Source organism: Gavia stellata, chromosome 2, assembly GCF_030936135.1.
Source record: "Gavia stellata isolate bGavSte3 chromosome 2, bGavSte3.hap2, whole genome shotgun sequence".
Classification (NCBI taxonomy): domain Eukaryota; kingdom Metazoa; phylum Chordata; class Aves; order Gaviiformes; family Gaviidae; genus Gavia; species Gavia stellata.
The window spans coordinates 22,128,023-22,153,513 of record NC_082595.1 but is presented as its reverse complement, the minus strand read 5'-3'; the positions used below and the strand labels follow the sequence as shown (position 1 = coordinate 22,153,513).

General features: G+C 44.2%; 1 protein-coding gene across 2 annotated transcripts in view; it reads left to right on the top strand.

Annotated features, from left to right (window-relative positions):
• Window positions 1-25,491, top strand: part of VIT (vitrin) — a 64,093-nt gene that overhangs the window by 9,930 nt on the left and 28,672 nt on the right. Inside the window, exons 2-6 of one of the 2 annotated variants that reach the window (XM_059835495.1) lie at window positions 13,426-13,495; window positions 15,382-15,447; window positions 16,472-16,628; window positions 18,593-18,726; window positions 25,145-25,222. In XM_059835495.1, the coding sequence (XP_059691478.1) occupies window positions 13,426-13,495; window positions 15,382-15,447; window positions 16,472-16,628; window positions 18,593-18,726; window positions 25,145-25,222 (505 nt within the window). Of the gene's footprint in view, window positions 1-13,425; window positions 13,496-15,381; window positions 15,448-16,471; window positions 16,629-18,592; window positions 18,727-25,144; window positions 25,223-25,491 lie in introns of those variants that run through there. The other variant, XM_059835494.1, reaches the window with a different exon arrangement.

Genomic DNA, 25,491 nt, shown 5'->3' with positions numbered 1-25,491 from the left:
CTTTACATGCTAACCCAAGGCTCAGAACATGCATGTTCAAGTCTCCATTTTACCAAAAGTCTCCTAAATGTTGATAGGTAAGTCATTTAGGGCACTTGGCTGAAATGAGCAATAAAAGCGATAGCTCAGTTTACTATCTGCAGTTATGACCATATTCCTCCTCCAATGTCTTGAGGCTAAGCACATCATAGAAAAAAATGCCGTGGCACCCATAGACATGAACTCCCCGTACAGAGGGACTGGCATGGGCAGGTGCTGGAGCAGTGGAGGTGCGTGTTGGCCCATTGCAATGGGGGGGGAGGCACCATCTTTTCTGGATGAATGGTGAAAAGCAATAGTCCAGGATTTCCTGACAGCCCAGAGGATGTTCTGGCACCCTGAAACTCTGAGTCCACCAGGACTCCTCCAGTGTGCTGCACCATCAGCTGAGGTTTAGACCTCTCATTCAGGGCTCGGAAAGTGGACACTGAACAGATAGTATGTCCTTCCTTCTGAAAGCCCATCCATCATACAGGTCTCATTGATCTGTGTTGGAAAACAGAAACACAGAACAAAATAAAAATAAATGCAGAAGTAAAGTTTTGGTTTGTTTTTTTTTTTTTTTTAAGGAGGGGAAAATAATAGCCATAGTATGTGTTGCACATAAAGCCAGGGAGGATGCAGCTACAGCACGTCACAGGTCTGCCCTCCTCACCTTTCTCCTGTGGAGTAGTTTTTAAGGCCAGAGTCAGAGAGAGAAATAGGTGCTTAACACCTACTTAGAGCACTTCAATTCCTCTTTTGAACTTGCCGGGGCACAAGGAGCCCCCTTGTCCCAGCGCTGGCCTGGGGTGCCTGTGCTAGAGCTCAGCTGGGACCTGGGACAATGCTGTCCCTGTTCTGGGCCCGGCTGTCGCACAGAGACTATAATTATCTCTCTTCTAATGACCAGCCAGGCAAGATAACAGTTTTTATGCTATGTTTAGAAAACAATGTCGTACTACAAATTGAGGGTTCATTCGCCTGTAAAAAAGCCTCCCTAACAGTCCTAGAGCAGCTGCGGTTCTTTCGCATCCCGGTTCCTTTATTTGCTGCACATTTCACACTTGGAAAACTTGGGTGAATGCTGTGCAGGCAGCACAGCCTCCCCCTGCCACGGAAGAGGCTCGGAGAGCCACAGAAGTGCCCAGAAAATCTGCAGCCGTTTAGATTGGATCTCTATTAGTATCTTAAACTCTGACTGTCCGGCTCACAGCAGCCAGCATCACCCTTGTGAACTCCTCTAGCCCCTGACCCGAAGGGCCTGCAGGCACTGCTGCCAGCGCTACGGAGAGGAGCAGTAGGACCGCCTTTTACTGACTCCTGATAATGCCCTGCAGAAAGCAAGCTGCCACAAAAAGTGGGATGTGAAGGGACGTGCTGCAGGTAAAATAGGAGCATGTATTAATGATGAGCTTTTCTTCTAGTGCTGTGGCTCACAGACAAGTCGGGGATCTACTGAAATTATGTAGGCTCCTAAGGCATCTATGGGGTGGCTATGCTGGCCACCTGAGAATGCAGTCTGTGTGGATATATCTTTCCCTTGCAAACACTGGGAGGTATCAGAAGTGGGCAGTCCTAACAGCATGGCACTCATGAGTTAGCTACCCGAGTATTTGCTCTGGGCTCTGCAAACATTTTGCACCAAACTCTGCTCTGGGGCAGCTGTACATCTAGTGGTGTCTGAGGGCTGCTCCCACATCCTCTGCCAGTGCCCTGCCAGCAGAGGAGCAGAGCCCGCTCCCTCGTTCCGCAGTCGGCTCACCCTCACCTCTCTTGCCACCTTCTCTGAGCTGGCATCTCTGCTCTCCTCCGCAGCGGGACATGGCTGGGTCGCCTGGGGCTGCCTTTCTTATTCAGGCTCATTTTTCAGCAAATGAGCTCTGGAAAGAAAACAGAAAGTGTTGAAAGAAAAATTCCCAATGACTTGGAGCAGCAATATATCTCATAAAAACTTATTTTAATTGAAAAAAATAACACCATCTGCAGATTTTGGTTTCCCTTTTGAAGCAGAGCACTCAAATCTATAGCTCATATCCCAAACTGGAAACACATTTGCATTCAGAAGAGTATTTATAACTACTGCTTTATTCAAATCATCTAGGTTTAAGCAGTTCTTAACCTGACAAATCTTACTGTCATGACTGAACTGGTTTTCTAGCTCCCATTAAGTCCATCCTACCTTTGCTTTATCTCCAGAGCTTCAGAGTGCTTTAAGAGGTCAGTGGCACATTAAGAACATGATCTGTGTCAGTTGTCTTTGATGTGTCTCATTCTACAGGACATCCCATAGACACAGATATAAAAAATACTTTCAAGATCAACTTGCATTTGCAAACTGTTTTGCAGCCTGTCACCTTATAAAATAACTTTGTAAATGTAACACATGTAACAGAGCAGGCAACAGTCTCTCAGCTGGCAGCTGGTTTCAAATAAAAAAAAAAGCATGTAATTGCCAAGTGACAGTTACACATGCACCAAAATTTCTGGGAAAATTCTGAATGATTTTGTGTAGCTTCATGCAGTCCTTTAATGTCCCCACCAGGATGATTTGGGGATTTCCAGCACCTCCAGGCTTGTACATAAAACTGTGGAAATTTTTACCTCTCCAAAATCACTTGTTTACATGGAAGTTTCGACGCGGCTGCCTCTGTGCCTCTCGATCTCCCTGCCAGGTTCTTTTAGGGATTCAGAAGGGTCCGTTCTTTTTATTTTCCCCAAATATGCAGTCTACCCTTCAGTCCGTAGAACAAGGGTGAGACATAGAGGAAAGCTGGCAGCGGCGCTGTGTATCCTGGCCCTGGTCACCTTCAGTGAGTCAGAGTTACGAAGAGGTAACAGCTCCCTGACTCCTGGGGGGGGGTATTTTCACAGCTGCCAGCCAGCGGAGGACGATGGGAACCCGTTCTGCTCACCTTGATGGGAGCCCACCTTTCTCACCTCTCTTGCAATGCATCTGCAGCACTCCAGCATTTTGTCGTCCTGGGCTTGGTGGAAGAAGTTTTTGGAGATGAAGCATGAAGAAAGAGAGGCTGTTTGGAACTGAGGCTAAATGGGAAGGAGAGGAGTATCCAGATGAGCGAGGGGAAAGGTTAGAGAAGTTTAGAATAGTTGCAAATGAACAACTGGTACAAATGAGATTGCTTGCCAGGTCAAATACAGTCATCACACAAGTCAGACAAGTCTTCTTTCACCTGCTTTGGGGACAGTCTTTCTACCAAACTGCATCTCAAAATATGTGGTGATTTGGGACGTAAAGTGTCAGGCTTCCATGGTCTACATCTTCTATTCTCAGTTGTGAAATCTGTGTGTAGAAAGAAATACATGTTAGGCAATAATTAGGTTTGAAGTAGAAGCTCATATGGTAATCTCCTAAAGCCAAAGTTCAGAACAAACTTCCTGAGCATGGAAGTGGATTATGCAATATTGAGGTCTGCAGGCTTAGTTTTGTTTTAAAAACAAAAGACCATAAATTACAAGTTCCGGCTCCCAGTCCATGTGATAAGCACGGTTTTCCTTTTTGATCTTGGGCTTTCAGAAGCAGAATCCTGTGATTCATCTCTATGCCAAAACAGCAGGTTTTTAAAGTTTCTAATATGCAAAATTAGTAAATCAGTGTCACCCTGGTCCTGAGACACATTTCTCAATAATTTCTGGCTGTGCCTACACTGTCACAGTATCCAGGATCGGGCTCTGAAGGCCACTTTCTCTGCCACCATGATTTCTAGCTCTTCACGTCCACTCCAGGGCACTGAGATGTTGAGGGATGTAGTTTTGGAATCATAGCCAACCCTCATGTGTCTGCATGACCAAAATGCTAGAGAGTCCGCTCCTGCCAGTTGCCAAGGCCTGCCAACACACATGCCATAAGGCTGCACAGCTTGGCCCACACTATGCCAGGTCTCTCACCAGCACCTCCACCAACAGCATGTCTTCAGAAACCCAGCACTACCCATAATAGCCTCATTTATAATGCTGGCACCCATGCAAACCCATAGCTCACTTTCATCCCAAAAGCAGCATGGAGTCCTAAGATGTCTTCTGTAGTCATTAAAAGATGGAAACAGTATTCACAGGTCCACAGTTTTCAAATGGGTCCCCAAAAAAGCCACGTCTGGTGAAAGCCCTCAGCTTGAATGTGCCTGTTGGGTTACAGGTGGGCTGCAGACCAGAACCAGGCAGGGGGGTTACACCTGAAACAGCCTGTAGCAAAGCCAAAGCAGCGATGACTGCTGTCTGGGGAGGTCAGCCTGCTGCAGTAACAAGGCGTAAGGCTCCATTCTCACAGCAGCCTTTTACAATGAGCCCTTGAGGAGCAGGACTCACCTCCGACCCAGGAGGAGACAGGACAGACTTCCAAATCCAAAGATCTCTCTGGAGACAACAGCAGAGAAGCATCCAGCTTAGCCACAGGAGTATTGGTAGATTCTGTCTAAAGACTAGACAAAAGACTTGCCTTTGATGTTCTCTGTGAGGACTATGAGAAAGAACAGATCTCGTGCATGGCTTTAGGAGCCCCTCATGGCTCAGACCAGCAGGACAGGAATGCCACCTCCAGTAGGAGACCCAGACATGCCTTTTGCATCTGGCTACCACAACAGCTCATACATATCCCCTGAGCATCCAGGTGGCACCTCCATATCCCATGCCTAAGGAAGGAGGGAGCCTGAGCTCCGCCCCCAGGGCATGGGGTAGGGCGGCCACGCACAATGTTGTGGGATGTGGAGTCGGGCATCCTGCGCCTCGGCAGCTGACCCCGCAAGGGTCAAAAAAATTTGGAGGTCCCAGCAAAGCAGCATTAGAAGATGACTGAGGGCCATAAGGCGTTTTGGGGTTGTTTTCTGATTTGCCTTTTGTAGCAACCTTCTTTGTAGCACAGGTTGGTCTTTTCTAAACTAAAAGCATCAGAGAGATATCTGAAAGAGCTGGAGGGAAAGATTCCCGAGCAGGAATAATGCAGTTAGTCGGGAAGAAATAATATATTTTGAAAAGTACAAAATATATAAGGGAAAATTATTAAGCAGTGCAAAGAGTATGAGACTATCATTTTTACAGAGAACTGTAATGCAAAAGTGGAACTACTTTCCTTGATCAAGTTGTCATTACTAGATATTGATGAATTTCACCACTTACTGCCTTATTTCAAACCAGTGCCACATGTCAGGGTATTTCCAGATATTTTTTTAAAATTACATATGTTTTCTGAATCCTTATCCAACCAGTACATGGCTTTGGCATGACACATCAGTAGTCATACGGACTGCAAGAGATACTGAACTGATGAAGGTTTTCTGTGAGATGTTGTATAAATTTACTAGCATGCTTAAGGATCAGTTTTGCTTTTGACCTAGACATATAACTCACTTTTGTAGTAAAGGGATACATGTAGCTTTAATAAGGAGAGTGTAAACATCCTAAAGTTTCTTTAAATTTCTGCTTCTAAGTTTCTACCAAAAAAAAAAAGGTGTCAAGTTTTGTTTGAACATGCTACAGAAATTCCAAAAACCATCCCCAGGGTGATGTGCAGTTTCTTCAGTGCCTTTAACACAAATTCTTCACTTTTAGACCAAATATGTACCTTCAGGGGAATTCTGACACACTACAATAATCCTTAGTTTGCAAGAAGCACAATAGCATGGTTAGTCAGCGCTCTTCATTGCGCATCCAACCTGAGAAACCATGTATCGCACTTTAAAAAGACACTTTGACTTATTAAAACCATTTGTTGGAAATAGAAAATGATGCATTTTCTAAAAAGTGAAAGAGATGTAGCCATGAATCTCATGCCATGAAGCTAGCACAGCCCTCGGGCACTGCTGAATTGCAGGTACTTCGCTTTGCCCTCGGTTTCTTGAGGAAATGGCAGTGCCAGGGATTGATGGTACCTGGCTGGGGTCTGACTGATGTTAAACAGAAGTAGTTAAATTAGAAAAGGGAAAGAAGTTCTCTGCAACAGTAAGCAAGGTCCAGTGCACAGAGGGAGCATGGGCTCGAGCCTGGGAGCGAGGGGGGCAGATGATACATGAGCAGACAAGAGCCATGGTGGGGAGGAAGATTGAGGGAGAGAGTTGTCTGGACAGGGATTCACAGGTCTGGGCTAACAGCAATTCCCAATAAGCCATAAAAGCTGCATATCAAAATAAAAAAAAAAAATCATCTATAATACATTAAGAGAAACCAGGAAAGTACAGGGTAATGACCCTCACAGAAACTGCCGTCTGGATCGTCCAAATTATATTTTCTCTGTGAGTTGGTGACATATTCTAAATGTATCTCTTCCTTTGCTGGAAGGGGCAGGTCAGACCAGCATAATTGATGGTTAACTTGCTGAGACAGATGAAAAAGTATAATCATTGCAGTTTTATTTAGGTCTGAGAAAGGTCTGGCAAGTTAAATCACACTGTAGTTTTAAATAAATTACCTTCTTCTGAAAGAGCTCTGTAGAAAGTAGAGAAATCATTCGTCACTGTTACTTCAACCTTATGTTGCTTTAATTTCAGGGCATTGCATGAACACAAAATGAGTAGTGCAGGGCAGCTTGGGTGTTTTTATTTGGCTCTAAATTACTGGGTACAGCAATTCATTATACCTACCTGAATGGAGCTATTTTGGACTAAATTCTTCTTGCAAATCTGCATATAAATGTTTCTTAAAGCAGCTCTGAAAAAAAGGACTCCTGTGCCCAAAGTGTGACTTAAGCAGAATTTAGACCTCTGAATCCACCCATACCTCACTTCAGTAACTTGAGAGTGACTTGACAGGTACCCCGTGAGAGGCACTGGCTACCGGCAGTCCCCCTAGCCCTCTTCTGAGTCAGGGACCTCATGGGGCAGAGCAGGCACCATTTAAAACATGATGTGGCAGCCACAACAATCAAAGCTTTTGTAATAAGAAGCAAGTGGTGAGAACCCTTAATCAGGAGCAACTGTATACAGGGCTGTCCATGGCCTCAGAGAGTTTGAAGCCACGTTTCCTTCATCACCAAAGAGGTGCCCCATCATCAGACTCCAGGGAACAAAAGAGCGGGATACCCCCCATTTTCCGTGATGAAGCAGAACCCCTGTGCAACCAGGAATGCCAAACATGGAGTCAGAAAGAAAGCAAGTAAGAAGGGGCCTGACTTGCTGCTTGCCTGGGAGCAGAGCAGAGCCAGCATCTCTGGCTTTGCTCTTGGAAGGAGCATGTGTTTCACAGTAAGTCACAACGGCATAAAAAGCAGAGTGAGTCCAGGGAGAGGGAAGGTCCTAGGAGCCTACATCCTTTCCCCATCTGAACGTCCAAACCACAGGGCTGCAGCAAGGCTCTGTGGGCATCTTCACAGCTTTTAGGATGCCAGACACACAGTGGTCTAGTTTCAGTGAAGAGGGGAGAACGTGCCCAGACATCCTTGGTACCCTTGTGGATGGCACCCTCGCTCTCAAAAAATCTCTTCAATCACTTTGTAGAGGGCCTGCAAGAGGTGATGCCTCTCCAGGGTCATTTTGAACTCTTGGAGCTTCTCCAAGCAGAGGCTGTAACCTCTGACCACCTCTGAGCTAAGACTGCTGTGTATGGGTAGCCAGGGTCTTTCAGGACACACGGGGAAACTTTCCATGTTTTGTTTGTTAGAGGCAATAGGCCTACACCCATTTTAGGCAGCTCCCATACCACTCAGTAGGCTAAACAGCCCAACCTGCCTGTAGTTACCGCATGCTGACACCAGCAAGCCAAGCCAGTCAGCTGAATTTCTTTGAGAAACAGGGCCGACAGCTACCTCTGTATACCAGAACGTGTTCAAGAAATGGAGCAGTGCCCAAGATCTCAGCACCCATCTCTGAAGCAAAAGGCCTAAAAGGCAAGGAAAAACTGCAGCAACCATCCCACTGCTGTCGAAGGGGTCACTACCATGGGGGTAGAGGACCACCGCTGACCAGGTATGGGGGTTTTGTGGCCACAGAAAGCAGCTGGCAAACAGTCTGTAGCTACTGCTTAGGTGGAAAAGGAAATTATTCAAAATATACAGCCCTGACTGTAATCCTAATGCTAGCTGTGTATATTAATGCAAAGACTCTTTAAGGCAAAAGCACAAGCTGTCCCCAGGCTCAGAAACTCATTTAGCAGTGGTCTGCTTGTTCATTTCATTAAACACACAATTACCTAATGTGCGACATCCAATACTTCTTACAACTCCTCCACCACAAGGGAAAGACCTGCAGCCATAAAAGCCTGAGTTTCTCTGTCGGCTCTTTCTGAGGTGCTGGATAATTAAGCAGAGTGCACCATGGTGCTTTGAAGCTCAGCACTGCCTCCAGGAAGAATTTTTGGGTTCTCAGTCTTAGTTCCACCTGCCTCCAGCTGCCTGGCCAAGATCTGGGGGTTTGCAACCACAGCAGAGGCTCCTCTGAAAGCTGAAGAAGGTTGAAGAATGCACATGGTACAGGAAATCTTGAGTGTCTTATTGACACTTCCCACAAACAGTGTGGGCAAGTCATTTCTTTTCTTCTCTTTGATATGACAAAGTATATCATGTCCTATCTATGCAAATGGTGCTAGTACAGATATTAGCTTTCTCTTGCTTAAGTTGCAGCAAGCACTTGTGATTTCCTTTATACATGAAGGAAAACAGGTGAGCATTCACTCACCTTTTTTGTAGCAGAAGGTGATAAGGTCTGTGATGTTTTTTAATTCCTGGATGCATATATTCTGTTTCAGACCGCTCAAAGAGTGAAGTCCAGCATCCCATGCAGACAAGCTCACCCTTGCTACCTTTTGTGACCTGGCCTGGGGTACCTACAGGGCAATCTAAGCCTCTGAAATGAAATATAGTTATCAGCTCAGATTTTCTGGCTCAGCAGAACTCATTACCTGACTTTTTAAAATAAACAGCCGCTTGGATTTTTTTTTTTTATGTACAGATTTTCAGAGCAACACAGTACACTGAGGGTACATCATTCCTTCCCTCTGACAAGAAAGGGAGTGAAACCAAATCGCATGTGACAAGTGTTAGCCATGTTACCTAGTGTGCACCAAAATGAATAGCTATTGTACTGCCGAGCAAGGTACAATACCATGGGGACAGAGTATGAGCATGAAACAAAGAAAGAGTTAAACAATTTTTTTTAAAGACACAAAAGAAAACAGAAAAGAAATCTAAAATGTTTTATTCTAGAAGATGACGATCAGCTCTTGTTTATCCAAACCAGTTTACTCAGACCTACACCAAGCCCACTCAATTTTCCCATAAAGGGCACATATTTAGCTCAACCCACAGTGCTTTAAGATCATGTTGTTAACTCCACGCTACTTGCTCAGACAGCTTTCAAACAAAGTCCACTTCTGTTTTTTTATGGTGCCAGTGCTGCCGCGATAGTACAACCCCTTGAGAAGGGGAACAATAACACACACTATTGTGGTACAAAGAGAGTACAGAAATTAATTTCTGTGGCACAGGAGATTACAGGAAATAAACTGCTTACTCCTGCAGAGACAAAGTATGTGGCACCAGCAAAGAATCTCGGTTTGCACGTAGAACAGACAGTAGTCCCTGACACCAAAAATCAAGGACTTAAAACCTACACTTCCATCAAAAAATGTTATAGCTTGCCATACAGTGACAATTTACATGGATTTAAACCATCTGTCTGTTTGTAGCATGTAGCAGCTCTCTCAGATTATTATATAAGTCAAGCTGCTAATAAAAGGTCAGTATAAAAATCTTACTTTATATGCAGAAAGAATAGCTTGCTAATTCTGTCTCTTCCCTAACATTCAAGCTTTTTCAAGTATTTGTAGTAGGGAAAAAGTAATCAACATTCTTTCAAATAGAAATTTTATTTTAAAAGATAAAATACGGTCTGCTCTGGGAGACATTGAAGGAGGTGCTTCTTACTACATTTGTACTTGACTTAGCTGGGATTTAAGCACATGTTAATGTAATCTATATACTTAACTGCTTTCCTGGCATAAGGGTAACTTCTGTTATGCCAGTCTGAAGGATACAGAGGGGAAAACGCTTTCTGATAAACAAAGATCCAGCATACAGTTTAGGAGATTTAATACTGAATGGTCACTAGTTACCAGTACTGACTGGGACTGCAAATACTGCATTAAGGGAAACTGATAAGGAGAAATCTCAGCAAAACTCATACTCCAGACTAACCCAAAGTAGAAATTTTTTGTTTTGTTTTAATGGGATCTATTAATTTGGTACTGGAACAAAGGAACAATTTGTGTTTAACAGCAAAGTATCATTCTTGATCTACAGATAAAACATCCCCAGACCTCCCAGTGGACGTACACGGACTAAAAATCTTGTCGTATGCATGGACTGGAGCCCTGTTTTCCCTTTCCTTGCCAGAAAAACAAAAAAACCCACTGTTTTATTCCAGGCTTGTGCTCCCTTTACCAGTCTGAAGTAGCGGATGCCATGCTAGTGCACATTATAGGAGATCTCATATGGCTTAAATCAGGTGACTCCCTAGGCCCCAAATACAATGAATGCACACAGACTTCCCACAACGGAAAGCCTGGAGCCTCTAAGCCTGACACTTAATGGTCGGCAGTGTAAATCCTACTGCGCTTTCTCCCATGTGACAGCCCAAGGTCTGAAGGCCAGGACCCCCCCTTGAGAGTGTTGCCACCAGAGCTGTGTCACAGGGTGTCTGTGCATTTTTCCTGGCATGCCAGTGCCTAATGCAGAAATTAATATAGTGGCAAAAATACGTTTCTTTACCATTTTAATTTATTTCCATCAGGATACTAGTATAAACTGCACCAGCAGAAGTACAGAGTCCACTATAGGATGCTTTTGTGTGTAGCTATGACAACAAATCTGTTAAGTAAATCTAATAGCCTTGGCTAAAAATGCTTCTGTTAACTCTCGTATTGACAAAGTATCTGTTATTGCAGGCTAACGGGTCTGCTGAACTCATTTGGCCCCGACAGCCTTTACATATGAACTCCTTTTAGATTTCCTGGCCTCTTTCTGCAGGACATTCATAATATTTTGGGAAAAAAAGCCCACTTTCTGTTGCCTTGAAAAGCAATGCCACCAGCAGACTAGGTAGAGATTGCAATTGCAGCCAAGTCTGGGTTAGTGCCACCCAAGAGGTCTGAGATGGCTCCTGGGGCGGTTGGCCTTGGCCTGGGGACAACAGGGTTTGGGGACAGCAGGGCCTTCACAAAGCAATGAGAAGTCTTGCTCAGCACAGGTGGTTATACATTTTGTGAGACAGGAAAAGTTAAGTAATATTGGACTCTCCCCACAAAGCACACAGCAACCCACCCATGGAGCTAGATTTTACATGGATCCTTTACCATCTCAGACCTTTTCTACTCTGATTAAACTGGAGATGAAAATACCTCAGCACTGAGTCAAATACTGTCAGGACAAATTCCAACAGCTCTCTTTGACTTTAAAGAAAGATACCATTGCTGAATTTATTTGCTGCAGATTTTGGGAATGCTCATAGTAAGATGCCTTTTCCAAAGCCTAAGTCAGTGCCAGTATAGTCTTTAATGGTGCATGGTGGTTCTGCAAATCACTTGCAACTCTTATTCTGCCTCTTCTTTTTCTGGGATTGACCTGAGGTGAGAACTCATTGCAGGAGGGCAAGTTTTTGATACCTCTGACGTGGTGATGGGTTGAGACATATAAGTGAAGAGAAAAGCATCTGAGCCAAGTTCCTCTGAACTCTCTTCTACAGCTAGTTACTATTCCCTTTAGCAGCTTCACAGTGGAAACACACTGCAGTAAATGCTTAAAATCGATTTTTCTTCCAGGAGATGGGCAAGGTTTTTCCACGGAAACTAACAGGGACAGCAGAATATTACCACATAGCTGCTCTTGCTGCTATGGCTTTGTACTATCTGGGGTCACCCAAGCTGCACTGTCCATCATTTTGCAGAAAGACACAGTCACCATGTTGAGCCACTTTCCACACCCCCAGGATTCAGTTCAGTGTCTTCTGAGCAACCTCTATTGCCTTCAGCTTTAGCAGCCTAGCAGGGGGACTGTTTTAGGGAGATCATTAAGGAAAGACTATTAGGAAGTGATACTGTTAGTATGTCCTGGCACTTGAAGTTCTCTGGCTGTAGCACAGAAGCAAAAATCAGAGGTGCAGCTGGTCCATGTAAAAAGGGTTATAAATTATATAGACCTAGAACTGGCTGAACTAAGTTTAGTCTAACATACCATTTTAGTCATCCTCACTCAAGAAGCATGTGGCTTGCTTGAAAAAGAAGAACAATTGAAATAAAAAAATGTGGAAACATCGTATATGGAGACAGATTGCAGAATTTTTTCTCTCTCTCCTGTATCTACCTTGTCAGTCTAAATTTCTTTCTGGGGTGGCCAAAGCCCTGGTTCTGAGTACATGAATTGCTATGTGAAATCTGCCACTGTCATTTTTCCAGGAAGCAGATATCTTGCTTCTCCTGATCATTTGCAGCTTTAACATTCCATGTGTTTTCTTCCTTGATAGCAAGCTAATTTTTATTTTAGTACAAATCTTTCCATTTGTAAGCATGTAATCAGTTTCTCTGAAGACCAAGTTTATTTTGATCCTTGAGTTTTTCCTGTACAGCACACAAATATTTTCTCAGGCTTTTTACACTAATATTTGTCAAGCATCTTGTAGTATTTTAATGACTGAGATTAATTATGAGTGCCTAACCCAGGATTCCCTCAACAATCACCAAATAACTGCAAAAGCAGCATGGGAGGTGATGCTCAGGAGGAGCTGAGAGGGATTATCTCTGATAAGTTTGTGTTCTTGTGGTCTGGCCCAGAGCTTCAGGGATGGCAGGGGGCAGGAACCGCATATGCAGACCCAGAAAAAAATGTTGTCCAGATGTTCTGACAGAGTCCTCTTAATCTCAGGTGCTCACGTGTACATGTGCACACACACACACACATCCTCAGAAAAGGAAAGAAACCAGTAATTTGGCTCACAAACAATGGCATGATTGCAAGATACTTTACACAACACCCTTCAGGAGTGACCAGACTTGTGATCCTCATATCTTTATGAGATTACATGGTGCAGTTTGATGTGCAGACAGTACGATTCTGTGATTATGTCTTAGAAGAGTAGTGAATGAACTTGAATAGCTGTCAGAGCATGTCCATACCCATCATGCCCTCTCCTGCCACTGGCTTCAGAAATAAGTATGTGTAATGAAATCTTGGTTTCCTGAGGCAAAAGGCAAACCTTGGACAGAAATAAAAAATTAGTCCATGGGAGTGCCACAGCCCAAACACCATCGCCTCTGGGGACATCAGCTGCTCTACAGAGCATGAGAAGAGGATGCAGCATGTGAGGACTATGAAAGGTTGAAGAAGAGTGTGCAGTCCCTCTTCCCCCACCGTTCCAGTACACCTGCAATACCTCTGAATGCAGCCTGATACACCCTTCTTTTCCTTTTCAGTGCTGCCTAGTGACACATCCAGATATTGCTTTACTCACCATGAAGGCCACAGTCATTGCAACCTTCTTTGGTAAGTACAGTTGATGTGTTGCAATTAGTAGTTTGCGGGTTTGTACTCTCCTGTCCTGGCTGATCAGTGGCTGCTGGTTTCTTTTCTTCCCTTTGGACTCCATGGCTGATGGAGCTTTCAATGGCAGCTGGAGTAAGACTTGGCACACTTTTCAGAAACAGGCTACCCAAACTTCTTGACTTTGGCATAGAAACAATATTGATTACTTGCAGAGATCTCTAAGTACACGACCAGCTGCATGCCGTCCATACCAGATGGCACAAAAGGGCCTGAAAAATGTCTGTAATGTAACAATTCTCTCCAAAGAAAAACCAGCTGTTTCTTATGTGGGAGCATCCTTTCCCAATTTTTCTCTGTGTTCTTGCTCTTTCCATGAACAAGAAGGTACCAAAGAAAAAAGGCTATAAATGTGTCTTATTTTATTCCCCTGACAGTCAGACAGGATCTTGCTTTTTGGGAACATGTAGAACTCCAGAATTTGCAGTTCATCTTACATGAACACTCTGGTTGATGAAGCATGAATTCTTAGTGTACTTTACTTACATGTCTCCGTTTGATGGAGATCCAGCCACCACATATTGCCTAATGGTGCTGTATGGCTTTAACTGCAATATTCCCAGGCAATATTCCCTCTAGCTGGGATCCTCAAGTCTGGAAGGATAGCCATTCTTAGTTCAAATTCATAGCTCTCTATGCAGTTCTTCTGTCTTTACTAAGAGACCACATTACTTTCTCCACATTAAATTATGCCCTAACATTGCGTGTAGTTGGGCCTTTGCACTCAGTTTTCCACTGGTTCACTCCTTTTTTTTCTAGCTACAGTTTTGCCTTGGTTACACAACTGCACCAGTCACAAAAGATCCCAATACTGCATCTATACACCGTCACTTCAGACATTGTGAGACTGGTTTTTCTTTTGAGCAAGTTCTAGGAGTGATTAAGTCTGCAAACTCTCTGCAACCAGTCTAGGGGGAGAAGAGCATAAAAGAAAGAAGTAAGACTGCTGTTGTGTATTCTAGTAAGATTAACTTAAATGATGAGAGGATCAGCCAATACATCATAGAGAGTTTCAATTCCCTCTAAAAGCTCAGAGAAGGGAAAGGTGAATCAGAAAGTCACGATACTTGTAATGAAGTTATTAATCACCCATAATATAATGCTTATAAAATGAGCACAGAGAATGAAGAGTTTTTGTATGATGTCATGCATTTAGCAAGTAAACCTAACAAGGTAAGCTAAATGTATATATTGTGATGTATGTTTTAACGTAACAGTGTATGTCTCTTTTACTATTACACTTTTCAAATCATAATTCTACTTACTGAAGAAAATCAGTGCCCTCCTGGGACAGGATACTGGGACATGCCACACTAGAACCTCATATGGTCCGTAATGCTGCCCAGTATCCCATACCCGCTACCACCAGTGAGTGAAATGCCACAATTAAAGGATAACCTCCCCGCTGGGCTATTAAGAAGGATCTTTCTCTCCCTAACTTCCCAGTTGCTTTGTGCACAGAGCATGTTGTTTCACTGACATCTCTATCACACTAATTACAAAGATTTTCCACCGTTTGTGGAAATACTGGGACCTTTCATGGTTTTCTGGACCGTATGGACTCAGTGGCATTCTTTTGATAGTGAGTTCCGCAGATGAATGTGTCAGCTGAACTGATCTTTAATCCGCTTCAAGAAACTGCCCCACTGTAGATGCCATCTTGACTGCAAAGTTAATCAACAAGTAGAAACCTAGCTGTGGCTGACAATATTCCCATTTCATTTTTTTAACCTGTTCATTCAAATTTGGGAAATGTCATGCACAGGGGCTTGCGGTGGCTGATGTTGATAGTCTTCCTTTTTCCTGATACCATGTTTTCTTTGTTTTAGGTGTGTTTCTTATGTGTACATATGCAGCCAAGGAAGCCACAAAGAAGATGAAAAAGGCTAAGCTATGTAAGTGGTCCCAGTAGTATTCTTGGCCGCTTTACAGCAGGCATGTCTGATGCATAAAAAAAATGCAAAGTGAGATTATACTCTGGTAACTCTTCACAATTGTCTGCAGAGTCAATGGGAGCATATGTTAACTAACAGGTTCTTTTACTGAAATCAAATCACTAAGTAAAGTGTGTGCTACTGAACGTGTGTAAAGGGGAAATTGTGTACTTCACCAGTAAAATGTGTCTTCATAGATCGGTAGGTACTGCACAAGGATCTAAGCAAGCACCAAGTTTTTCATAGAGAGAGAGACATAAATATGTGAAATGGACCTGCTGTAACACAAAGCATATATAGCTGATTAGCATGAGACAAGTGGTGCATGTCCTATGCACTAGGATGTATAACTTTCAGCTGTACTCCTATAAAAGCATTTCTGTCCACAGATTATTTTGCTCATTTAGTTGACAAACAAGCCTGCTGTGAGGTTGTGAACTCAGACTTAAATCCCTTGTTCAAAGTAAACCATACCCAGCAAATAATTTTAAAAATTAAGGACAAGAGAATGGGTTGCGGCTGCAGCCTGGCATTATAGACGGCACAGAGCTACATGTGCTCAGCGGGAGGCTTGGGAAGCATCCTGCCTTGTGTGTGCACAGTCCTTCCTGGTCCTAACTCACAGGCACCTCTTCCCCTACCCCTCCTTCCCACATGTTAACCACAGCCTGGGTGACTACATTTCTTCCTCTCTCCAGCAAAGTGTCATAATGGATATTTCCTTCAGAGAAGCAAACATTGAAGGTCAGAAATATCCTCAGGCTTCTTTATTCCATCCTTACTTACAGCCACATCCCTCGGTATAGGATTATTATGTGTTATATTGTAGATGCAAAACACATAGACATGTCTTGTATCCCGGAACCATTGCTATGAAGGCATAAGAGGAGGGCATCCCTTACCCTCAGTTACTCATTGTTTCATGACAAGCTCACTCAGCTATGAAAACATTCAACCTGACTTTACCAAGATTTTGCACTCACAGATGTACCCCAGATTGATTGCGATGTCAAGGCGGGGAAGATAATCAATCCAGAATTCATTGCAAAATGCCCTCCTGGATGTCAAGATGTAAAATACCGTGTTTATGGCACAGACATTTATGCTTCCTTTTCCAGTGTGTGCAATGCTGCAATTCACAGGTGAGTGAGTTTAAATGAGTAAGGCACTCAGACAAAACCATCATTTCAGTGTAGGGAGCGCTCGGCTTTCCAAACCCTTTAAAGTTCCCACTGCCTTGTAGGTTTAATTGCAGGCTAGTAGAAAGTCTGAGAGAAAGACCATGTGTGATGCAATGGATCCAACTTTATAAAATGCTGTCAATCCTGTATTCCTATTGAAATCAGTTGTGTTTAAAGACGTTTCTTAATCTTTGGAGAAGTGTCTTGAGAGTTGCAGATCTCTCAGTCATGCGTAGCAAATTACTATTCCATTATTATTCAAGTGGAAGATAGGGATGGAGCTGCTGCTACTAATAAAGCTTCAGAAAAAAATAGGCATATCACCAGTGATGAACACATAAAACTCTCATACTTCTGGGATTAGTTTTAGTTCTCCAGATTTGAATTTAACTGTCCTTGACATCAAAGGGTGAGTAATGTGCTTTCCTGCCACAGAAAAGTACACTGGACAAGCAAACATATAATACAAATTTTATAGCACAAATTTTGCCAAGTTTTGTTAGCCATGCAAAAATGTGCATAAAACTTTAATGGAGAACAACTTCACAACCAAAACACACCATAACTGTAGGCAGGATGCAAAGGCAGGATGCATTCAGCTAAAAATGCAGTAAGAACTTACAAAGCCTGGTTGACAACTTGACTTCATTCGGAGTTATTCGAGCTATTGCAGTGCTTCCAGTTCTGTGAAATAGCTGGGATCTTGAGTAAAGTTGAATAGTTAAGGCTTTGGGACTTTATACCTTGCCTCTGCACTGTGCAGTGCACAGGCTGATGTGCCTGTAGGCATAGGGCTGCCACCTCCTGGCTGCAGCTCTGTCTGCTCAGCCCCTTGCTGGGGAGATGACTGCCAGCTGACTGGCTTTCAGACAACAAATTCTTCCTTCGGATGCTAGTGCACAATGGAAATTGTTTGTCTCTGCATGCAGAGCTTGTCCCGAAAGGAAGTTACAAAATGCTGATAGCAACTGCAATTTCCCCCGTAGTTCAAATGCTGGCTGCCTGTATTGTTGCAGTGAGGGTTTCAGTTTTCCTCGTTTGCCAGCTGGGTTTGCCTTTCTTAGCTTATATGTTGCATTTCCTCAGAGAGTGAATCTCCTTTCCTTACAGTTATTTTACCAGCAGCTTCTTGCAATCATCAGAGAAAGCTACGGCTCTAAGATACTCTTCACCATTGTTTGCTGCCCATTACTTATTTTCCCGCACAGTGTCGTTATTGCCAGTCCTACCACCCCTCTAGAGTCGCAGTCGCTTCCTGGTTTGCCTACTTTCCTAATGATGCCACAGCAGGTTGCATACACTGAAGGTTTTCTGTTTGTCTTGAAGGTACATGTTATGTCATATGTCAAACACCATTTAATGTGCACCACACATGGAGCCTGCCAGGTTTTCTACAGCTTCCAGAAATATTGTGTTCAGTTTACTCCAGGCTGAGGTCAGAACCACGCTTAGTTTTTTGCAGATAACACATACTGGAACTCAAAGAAAGCATTAATTTTATTACAAAAGAAAAAGTCAGGCAAGTGGGAGGTTTGCCTCAAATTTGTATTTCTGTCACATGGTTGGCCTGAAAACTCCTCTGAGTACCTCTCCCTGTATCTTCAGTCATTCAATCAAGCTTACAGGAATGTTAACAAAGGCAGTAGCTTGTTCTTGTGTACAACTAGGTCAACCTTAAATGCAGGACCAGTAGATCAGTGGGAAGAGCAAATAGATCCCGACAGCACTTTGTAACAAACTGCTCTTCTCTACGTGGAAGAAGCACAAACGTTTCTTAGCAGCAGACTTAGTAGTAGCATCACAGCTCCACTACAGCCCCTGGCTTAAAGGTAAAAGTGAAAGCTTCATACCTCTTGCATTGTTGAACAGTTTCTAAGTTTTCAGGTGGAATTTCCACTTTCAGACACCATGTTTTCTGCTTGCAGTGGTATAATCGACAACACAGGTGGGAAGATCCTCGTCCAGAAAGTCGCTGGCCACTCAGGTTACCGCGGGAGCTTCTCCAACGGGGTCCGGTCCCTGTCACTGCCGCGCTGGAGGGAGTCCTTCCTCGTGTCAGGTACCATGGGGGAGCACCGGAGCTGCCTGTCCTCCCCTGCTGCTCCCCTCTGCCCTATGAGCCGGGCAGCAATGGGCGGAGGGGGAAGCAGCCTTCTCATTGTAAAGACCCCTTTAGTTACAGCAGACCCACCCCACCTAGCTTTAGAATGAATAATGCACTTGAGATGGTTTTTATTCTGGGCTTCCTATATAGCCTGCAAAGAGACATACACCCTGCCAGCGGTGTGCTCCATTCAGCCCCGTGTGGGTCTGAGCCCACGGCAGGAGGGGAGGGGTGGTCTGGATTGACTCTCTGAGGGGACCTTAACTCCTGCTATCGATGCGCAAAATCTGAGCCTCGGTACTGACGGGGAGGTCTTCCTGTTGCACTTGCTCTCCACCCTGGTAAGTAGTACTGTTAAGGGAACTAAAGGGCCTTTTGGCCATTTGAAGCATCCTTAGCCTGCACCTGAGTTCACGTCTTCTGAAGCAACTTCTGACTTCTGTCAACCCATCTCAAGTCACATATAGCTGTACTGCATTTATGCAAACCCTATATTAAGCAATTCTATTGGGGCATCCCAAGTATGTCATGAATTCTCCCCACCTCTGTTAGCCAAACAGTTTTGATATCTACTCAGTGCAGGGAAATCCATCTTAATTTAATGCTCATTCTTTTTTTCTCCCCATAGTATATACAGCAGCTCACTTACATTCACTGTCAAAATACACAGATTTTTTTTTTTTGTAAATTAGATCCCCTTTACACCAGCCTCAGATTATATTAAACCTACTTGCACTCATTGTGCCCATGTGAAAGGAGGGTCCAATTTACATTGCTTTACATACAATTTCTAAATTTAACTTCTTGCTGCATCCATACAGTGGGTCAGTTCTTTCTGGTCCGCACTTTTGGAGGTTTAGGATAGGTACAACCAATTGATGTTAGTTAACTACGTCATTCCTGGAAAAATAAACAGCTCAAGCAACTGAACAGCCACTAAAAACGTGAAAATTTGTGGACAGCAAAGGAGGTCTCAGAAACAGACCAAAACAAACTGTCATATGGAATTTGCATTAATATAGTTGGATGCACTTTTTACAGCATTCTGCCATGGGTACACCGCATTATGAGAAGGATTTATTTTGCAAGAGTAGGAATTTCCTGGAATAGCTGAATTGCTACTTGTACTTGTTGCTGTTTTTTCCCCAACAAACAGCACATTGTAATTCCGGTACATAAATGGGAAATAAGATTTTTCTACCTCAGCAGCTGTTCAGTTGTTATCCCATAAAACTGTAGGAATTTTTGGTTTATAGTAACACAACTTTATTCTTAATTTATCAGATGCTGTGAAAGAAGATACAAGAGAAAGTTATAAGCACACGTAAGAGGGGAGGATGAGAAATCTGGATATGTGTAGGCATGATGAGATTTGTCCCTCATGCACTTAATTTTACGCATGCTGAGTGCTCTCACTGATGTCAGTGGAACTAGTTGGTTTCTAAACTAGGCCAAGCGTAAATCTAACTTGTCATGTATCATGTTTCATATTGTATTTCATATATAAATAGGAAGAAAACTCTCACTATAAATACTGAAAATGTGGGAATTTTAGAATTTTAGAGAGAAATTTAGAAGACTAAAACCCCTATTCATCTCAGAAGCCTGAGGCTGAATGCAGACAGATCTCACTCTCAAAAAGAGATGAGTTGTGGGTTTTTTTACAATTATGAGTCATAAAAAGACAGAGCTGCATAAAGTATTCCCCAATAAAAATACAAATTCACCTAAGGCATTAATTTCAGGACAGCTGTAGAGCTTGAACTGAATCCCTATTCTCCAGCTGAATTCCCTTTCAGCAGACCAGACCCGTATGCGCTATGGTACCCTGGAAAAGTGCCAACAGTTTATTCCTAGTTAGGATATTGTCACCAAGAGTTTGTGATGTTTAAATTGTGAATGAGCATCTGCACAAAAGACCACAGAAGAGGAATCCTCGGGCGACCCAGGGGATGAAGTGGCGTGATTTAGGGGCAGAGGGGGACGAGGTCAGTCCTCTGGGATTAAAGCAGCCAGCACACCAGGAGGTATGCAAATGCCTTGGTATTCACTTTCAAGCACTGAAATGCCTTGGCACTCAGTTGAATGACTCCATTCAGTTTAGTGGGAGTTTTGAAGCTAGTGGGTTAAGAAAACAGAGTCCCAAACCTCTGGGTTTGCTAGTCACAAATAAGTGTGAGAGGGTGAGCAGCCACCACCCCATAGCTTGTACTTCAACAGCCAGAAGCTGAGGTTTTCAGCCCACATGTAAATCCATTTTTAAGTATGTTAAGCAAACTCCGACCTAGATGCAATGTGTTTCAGAGAGTGGAAAAGACATATTACCATTGCTCCAGAGAGCAGGGCCACATTCAGGTCAGGCGTCACGCCTGCCTCTTGATCACATATGGGATGCAAGTTGCTGTTGATCAAAAACCCCAGACTCCGGAAGCAGCCAGCCCTCATGCCAGCTACTTTATTTGCACAGCAGTGGGCTTCAGGTTTGCCTTAGAAATCAGATTAGCACAGAAATATTCTAAATTAAAATCAGATTATTACGCTATGGCTGCATCTGTGTAACAACCACTCATACCTGACAACTCTGCCTCTGTGGGGCATAAAGAAATGCATTTAGAAATTGCCTGCGATCCTACCACTTTTCTGTTCTTCCTACCAAATTGGCAGAAGATGTCCCTAGTCCTGCTTGGCTCCTCATCCAGGTTTTGGCTCGTAGGGAAGTGGAAGTGAAGACCTGCTGCCCTTCACTTAGGCCAGCTTCTGTGAGAGACCCGAGGACAAGGAGGAAGCTCCTTCCAGCTTGTCCTTGCATGCTAACTTGGCAGCTCTGATCTTTGGCAGATCTTCAGCGGAGCTGCTCTCAGTTTATACCACTGTAAATGAGAAATGGATTAGATCCTTATAGCATTACTTCATTAGTATCTCAAACTAACTTCTTCACCTAGGGTTTTTTAATGACATCTGAAATTTCAGAAAGGAGTAGAACAAAGGACAAAGAAACGTGAAAAGGGTCAAAGGACAGTGCCTCTCCAGCTCCATGGCCATCCCTGCACATAGAGAACCAGTTCCTCTGGCATATACACTTCTTTGTGTGCCATCACAGCGGAAATAGCCCCCATTTCACAGGAGTGGCTCAGTCTGTAGCAGCTAATTCTGTTCAGTGCTGTTGGTCTCTGGATTAATCACCCAGGATGACAAATGGCATGCTTGCAGTGCCATATACACCTTCTAGAAGAATCCACTGAAGGAATAAAGGAAGGCAAACCTAGCATCACTATCATGACTCAGGTTTTGCAGGAGGTGGATGGATGTCTCACCTGAGGCTGTCCAGACACATGACACAGCACAGTGAGACATGTAGAGACAGTCACCAGGGTCCAGAAGTCCTACATCCACCAACTCCTACAAGCCAGATCACTCTTCCCTGCTTGCTCCTCTGCAACACTTTTCATTCAGTGATATATGGGTATATAAAAACTGCCCCAAGAGATGGAATTGCATGGCCTCATCACAGAATCATAGAATCACTAAGGTTGGAAAAGACCTGTAAGATCATCAGGTCCAACCATCAACCCAACACCACCATGCCCACTAAACCATGTCCCACAATGCCTCGTCCACACGTTCCTTGAACACCTCCAGTGAGGGTGACTCAACCACTTCCCTGGGCAGCCTCTTCCAGTGCTTCACCACTCTCTCTGTAAAGAAATTTTTCTAATATCCAGCCTAAACCTCCCCTGGTACAACTTGAGGACATTTCCTCTTGTCCTGTCACTCATCACTTGGGAGAAGAGGACAACACCCACCTCTCTGCAACCCCCTTTCAGGTAATTGTAGAGAGCGATGAGGTCTCCCCTCAGCCCCCTCTTCTCCAGGCTGAACAACCCCATTTCCCTCAGCCGTTCCTCATAAGACTTGTCCTCCAGACCCCTCACCAGCTTCATTGCCCTTCTCTGGACGTGCTCCAGCATCTCAATGTCCTTCTTGTAGTGAGGGGCCCAAAACTGAACACAGGATTCGAGGTGCGGCCTCACCAGCGCCGAGTACAGGGGCACGATCACCTCCCTGCTCCTGCTGGCCACACTATTTCTGATACAGGCCAGGATGCCGTTGGCCTTCTTGGCCACCTGGGCACACTGCTGGCTCACATTCAGCCGGCTGTCAATCAACACCCCCAGGTCCTTTTCTGCGGGGCAGCTTTCCAGCCACTCTTCCCCCAGCCTGTAGCATTGCATGGGGTTGTTGTGACCCAAGTGCAGGACTCTGCACTTGACCTTGTTGAACCTCATACAATTGGCCTGGGCCCATCGATCCAGCCTGTCCAGATCCCTCTGCAGAGCCTTCCTACCCTCAAGCAGATCAACACTCCCACCCAACTTGGTGTCGGCTGCAAACTTGCTGAGGGAGCACTCTATCCCCTCATCCAGATCATCGATAAAGATATTAAACAAGACCGGCCCCAAAACTGAGCCCTGGGGGACTCCGCTTGTGACCGGCCGCCAGCTGGATTTTGCTCTATTCACCACGACTCTCTGGGCTCGGCCATCCAACCAGTTTTTTACCCAGTGAAGAGTGCACTTGTCTAAGCCATGAGCTGCCAGCTTCTCCAGGAGAATACTGTGAGAGACAGTGTCGAAGGCTTTACTAAAGTCCAGGTAGACAACATCCACAGCCTTTCCCTCATCCACTAGGTGGGTCACCTGGTCATAGAAGGAGATCAGGTTGGTCAAGCAGGACCTGCCTTTCATGAACCCGTGCTGGCTGGGCCTGATCCCTTGGTTGTCCTGCACATGCCCTGTGAGCACCCTCAAGATGAAACTCTCCATAATCTTCCCCGGCACCAAGGTCAGGCTGACAGGCCTGTAGTTCCCCGGATCCTCCTTCCAGCCCTTCTTGTAGATGGGCAAGCCTCCAGTCATCTGGGACCTCCCCTGTTAACCAGGACTGTTGATAAATGATGGAAAGTGACTTCGCAGCTCCTCCACCAGCTCCCTCAGCACCCTTGGGTGGATGCCATCAGGCTCCATAGACTTGTGAGTATCCAGGTGGCATAGCAGGTCATTAACTGCTTCTTCCTGGATCATAAGGAGTTTATTTTGCTCTCTATCCTTGTCTTCCAGCCCAGGGAGATGGATACCCTGAGGATACCTGGTCTGGCTATTAAAGACTGAGGCAAAGAAGGCATTAAGTACCTCAGCCTTTTCCTCATCCTTGGTGACAATGTTCCCCCCCACACCCAGTAAAGGATGGAGATCCTCCTTGGCTCTCTTTTTGTTGTTAATGTATTTGTAAAAACATTTTTTGATATCCCTCACGACCGTGGCCAGGTTCAGCTCTAGCTGGGCTTTTGCCTTTCTAATTCCCTCTCTGCATGACCTACCGAGACCCTTGTACTCTTCTTCAGTTGCCCGCCCCTTCTTCCAGAGGTGATAAACTCTCCTTTTTTTCCTGAGTCCCAGCAAAAGCTCCCTGTTCAGCCAGGCCGGGCGTCTTCCCTGCCGGCTCTTGTTATGGCACATGGGGACTGCCTGCTTCTGTGCCTTTAAGATTTCCTTTTTGAAGAAGGTGCAGCCTTCCTGGACCCCTTTGCCCTTCAGGACCATCTCCCAAGGGACTCTCTCAACCAGTGTACTGAACAGGATAAAGTCTGCCCTCTGGAAGTCCATGGTAGTGGTTTTGCTGACCCCCCTCCTTACTTCGCCAAGAATTGAGAACTCTATCATTTCTGTACCAATAGAAACAGCATGTGATGCAGCACTAAAAAGATTTGTGGTTCAAAGCTTAACTGGGAAACATACCTCATTGTTTTAAGATAGGACCCTTATTTTAGATCTAAATATAGGTACCATATGTTCCCACACACAAGCACAGCCTTCTCTCACTGTTATTACTGCAAAGGACTGTTGCCAGAAATGGCATGTTGCAAAAATGAGGTCAGAGAAGAATGCCGTGTGCATGACGAAATGAATCCCACATCAAACATGCTTTCTAACTCAAGTGCGTAGTCAGGCACTGGAAAAGGTTGCCTAGGGAGGCTGTGGGTTTAAATACAGGTTATACAGATGTCCTTCAGAAACGGTACCCTTATGCTTAACACCACTTGAGAGCAAAGGAATGAACTAACTGATGTCTTCAAATACTTCCTAGGACTAGGTTTTCATGCTTTCTAACTTTTTTTCATGATGCTGGATTTAGGAATTGGTATTTTTAGTGGCATGGTTTTGAGATTCTGCCATCATATGAAAGAAATCTTCAAGAAAATGAGTTGGGCAGTAAAGAAGTGGGGTTTGATTCTGAACACATATGTTAGATGGGAGTTTTGTTGCAAGAAAACTTAGAAATTTTTTGTGATGCTTTGTAATGATTTTTTTTGCAGAGGGCAAGCCAAGAAAAGGTGTGACATATCCATCAACTCTTGAATATTCTTCTTCAAAAAGCACAGCTGTTAAATCAGGCAAGTAATTATGACTGACTCTCCCTTACATCCATTCACATCAGTTGTAGCTTCTCAGTTGTGTAATACAAAGATACAATTATTCAGAGTCAGAAGTTGATGAATCCCTTAGTATCTCATCCAAATCCCTCATGGTATTTTTTATGTTAAGCATATGGAAATTATCCCAGACAATTTCTATTTTTTGGTCACACTGTGTTTCATAGACTTCTGTTCCCAAGTATTTTCCCTCTTGCTTTAAATCTGTTCGTGAGTATGATGTTGTACTG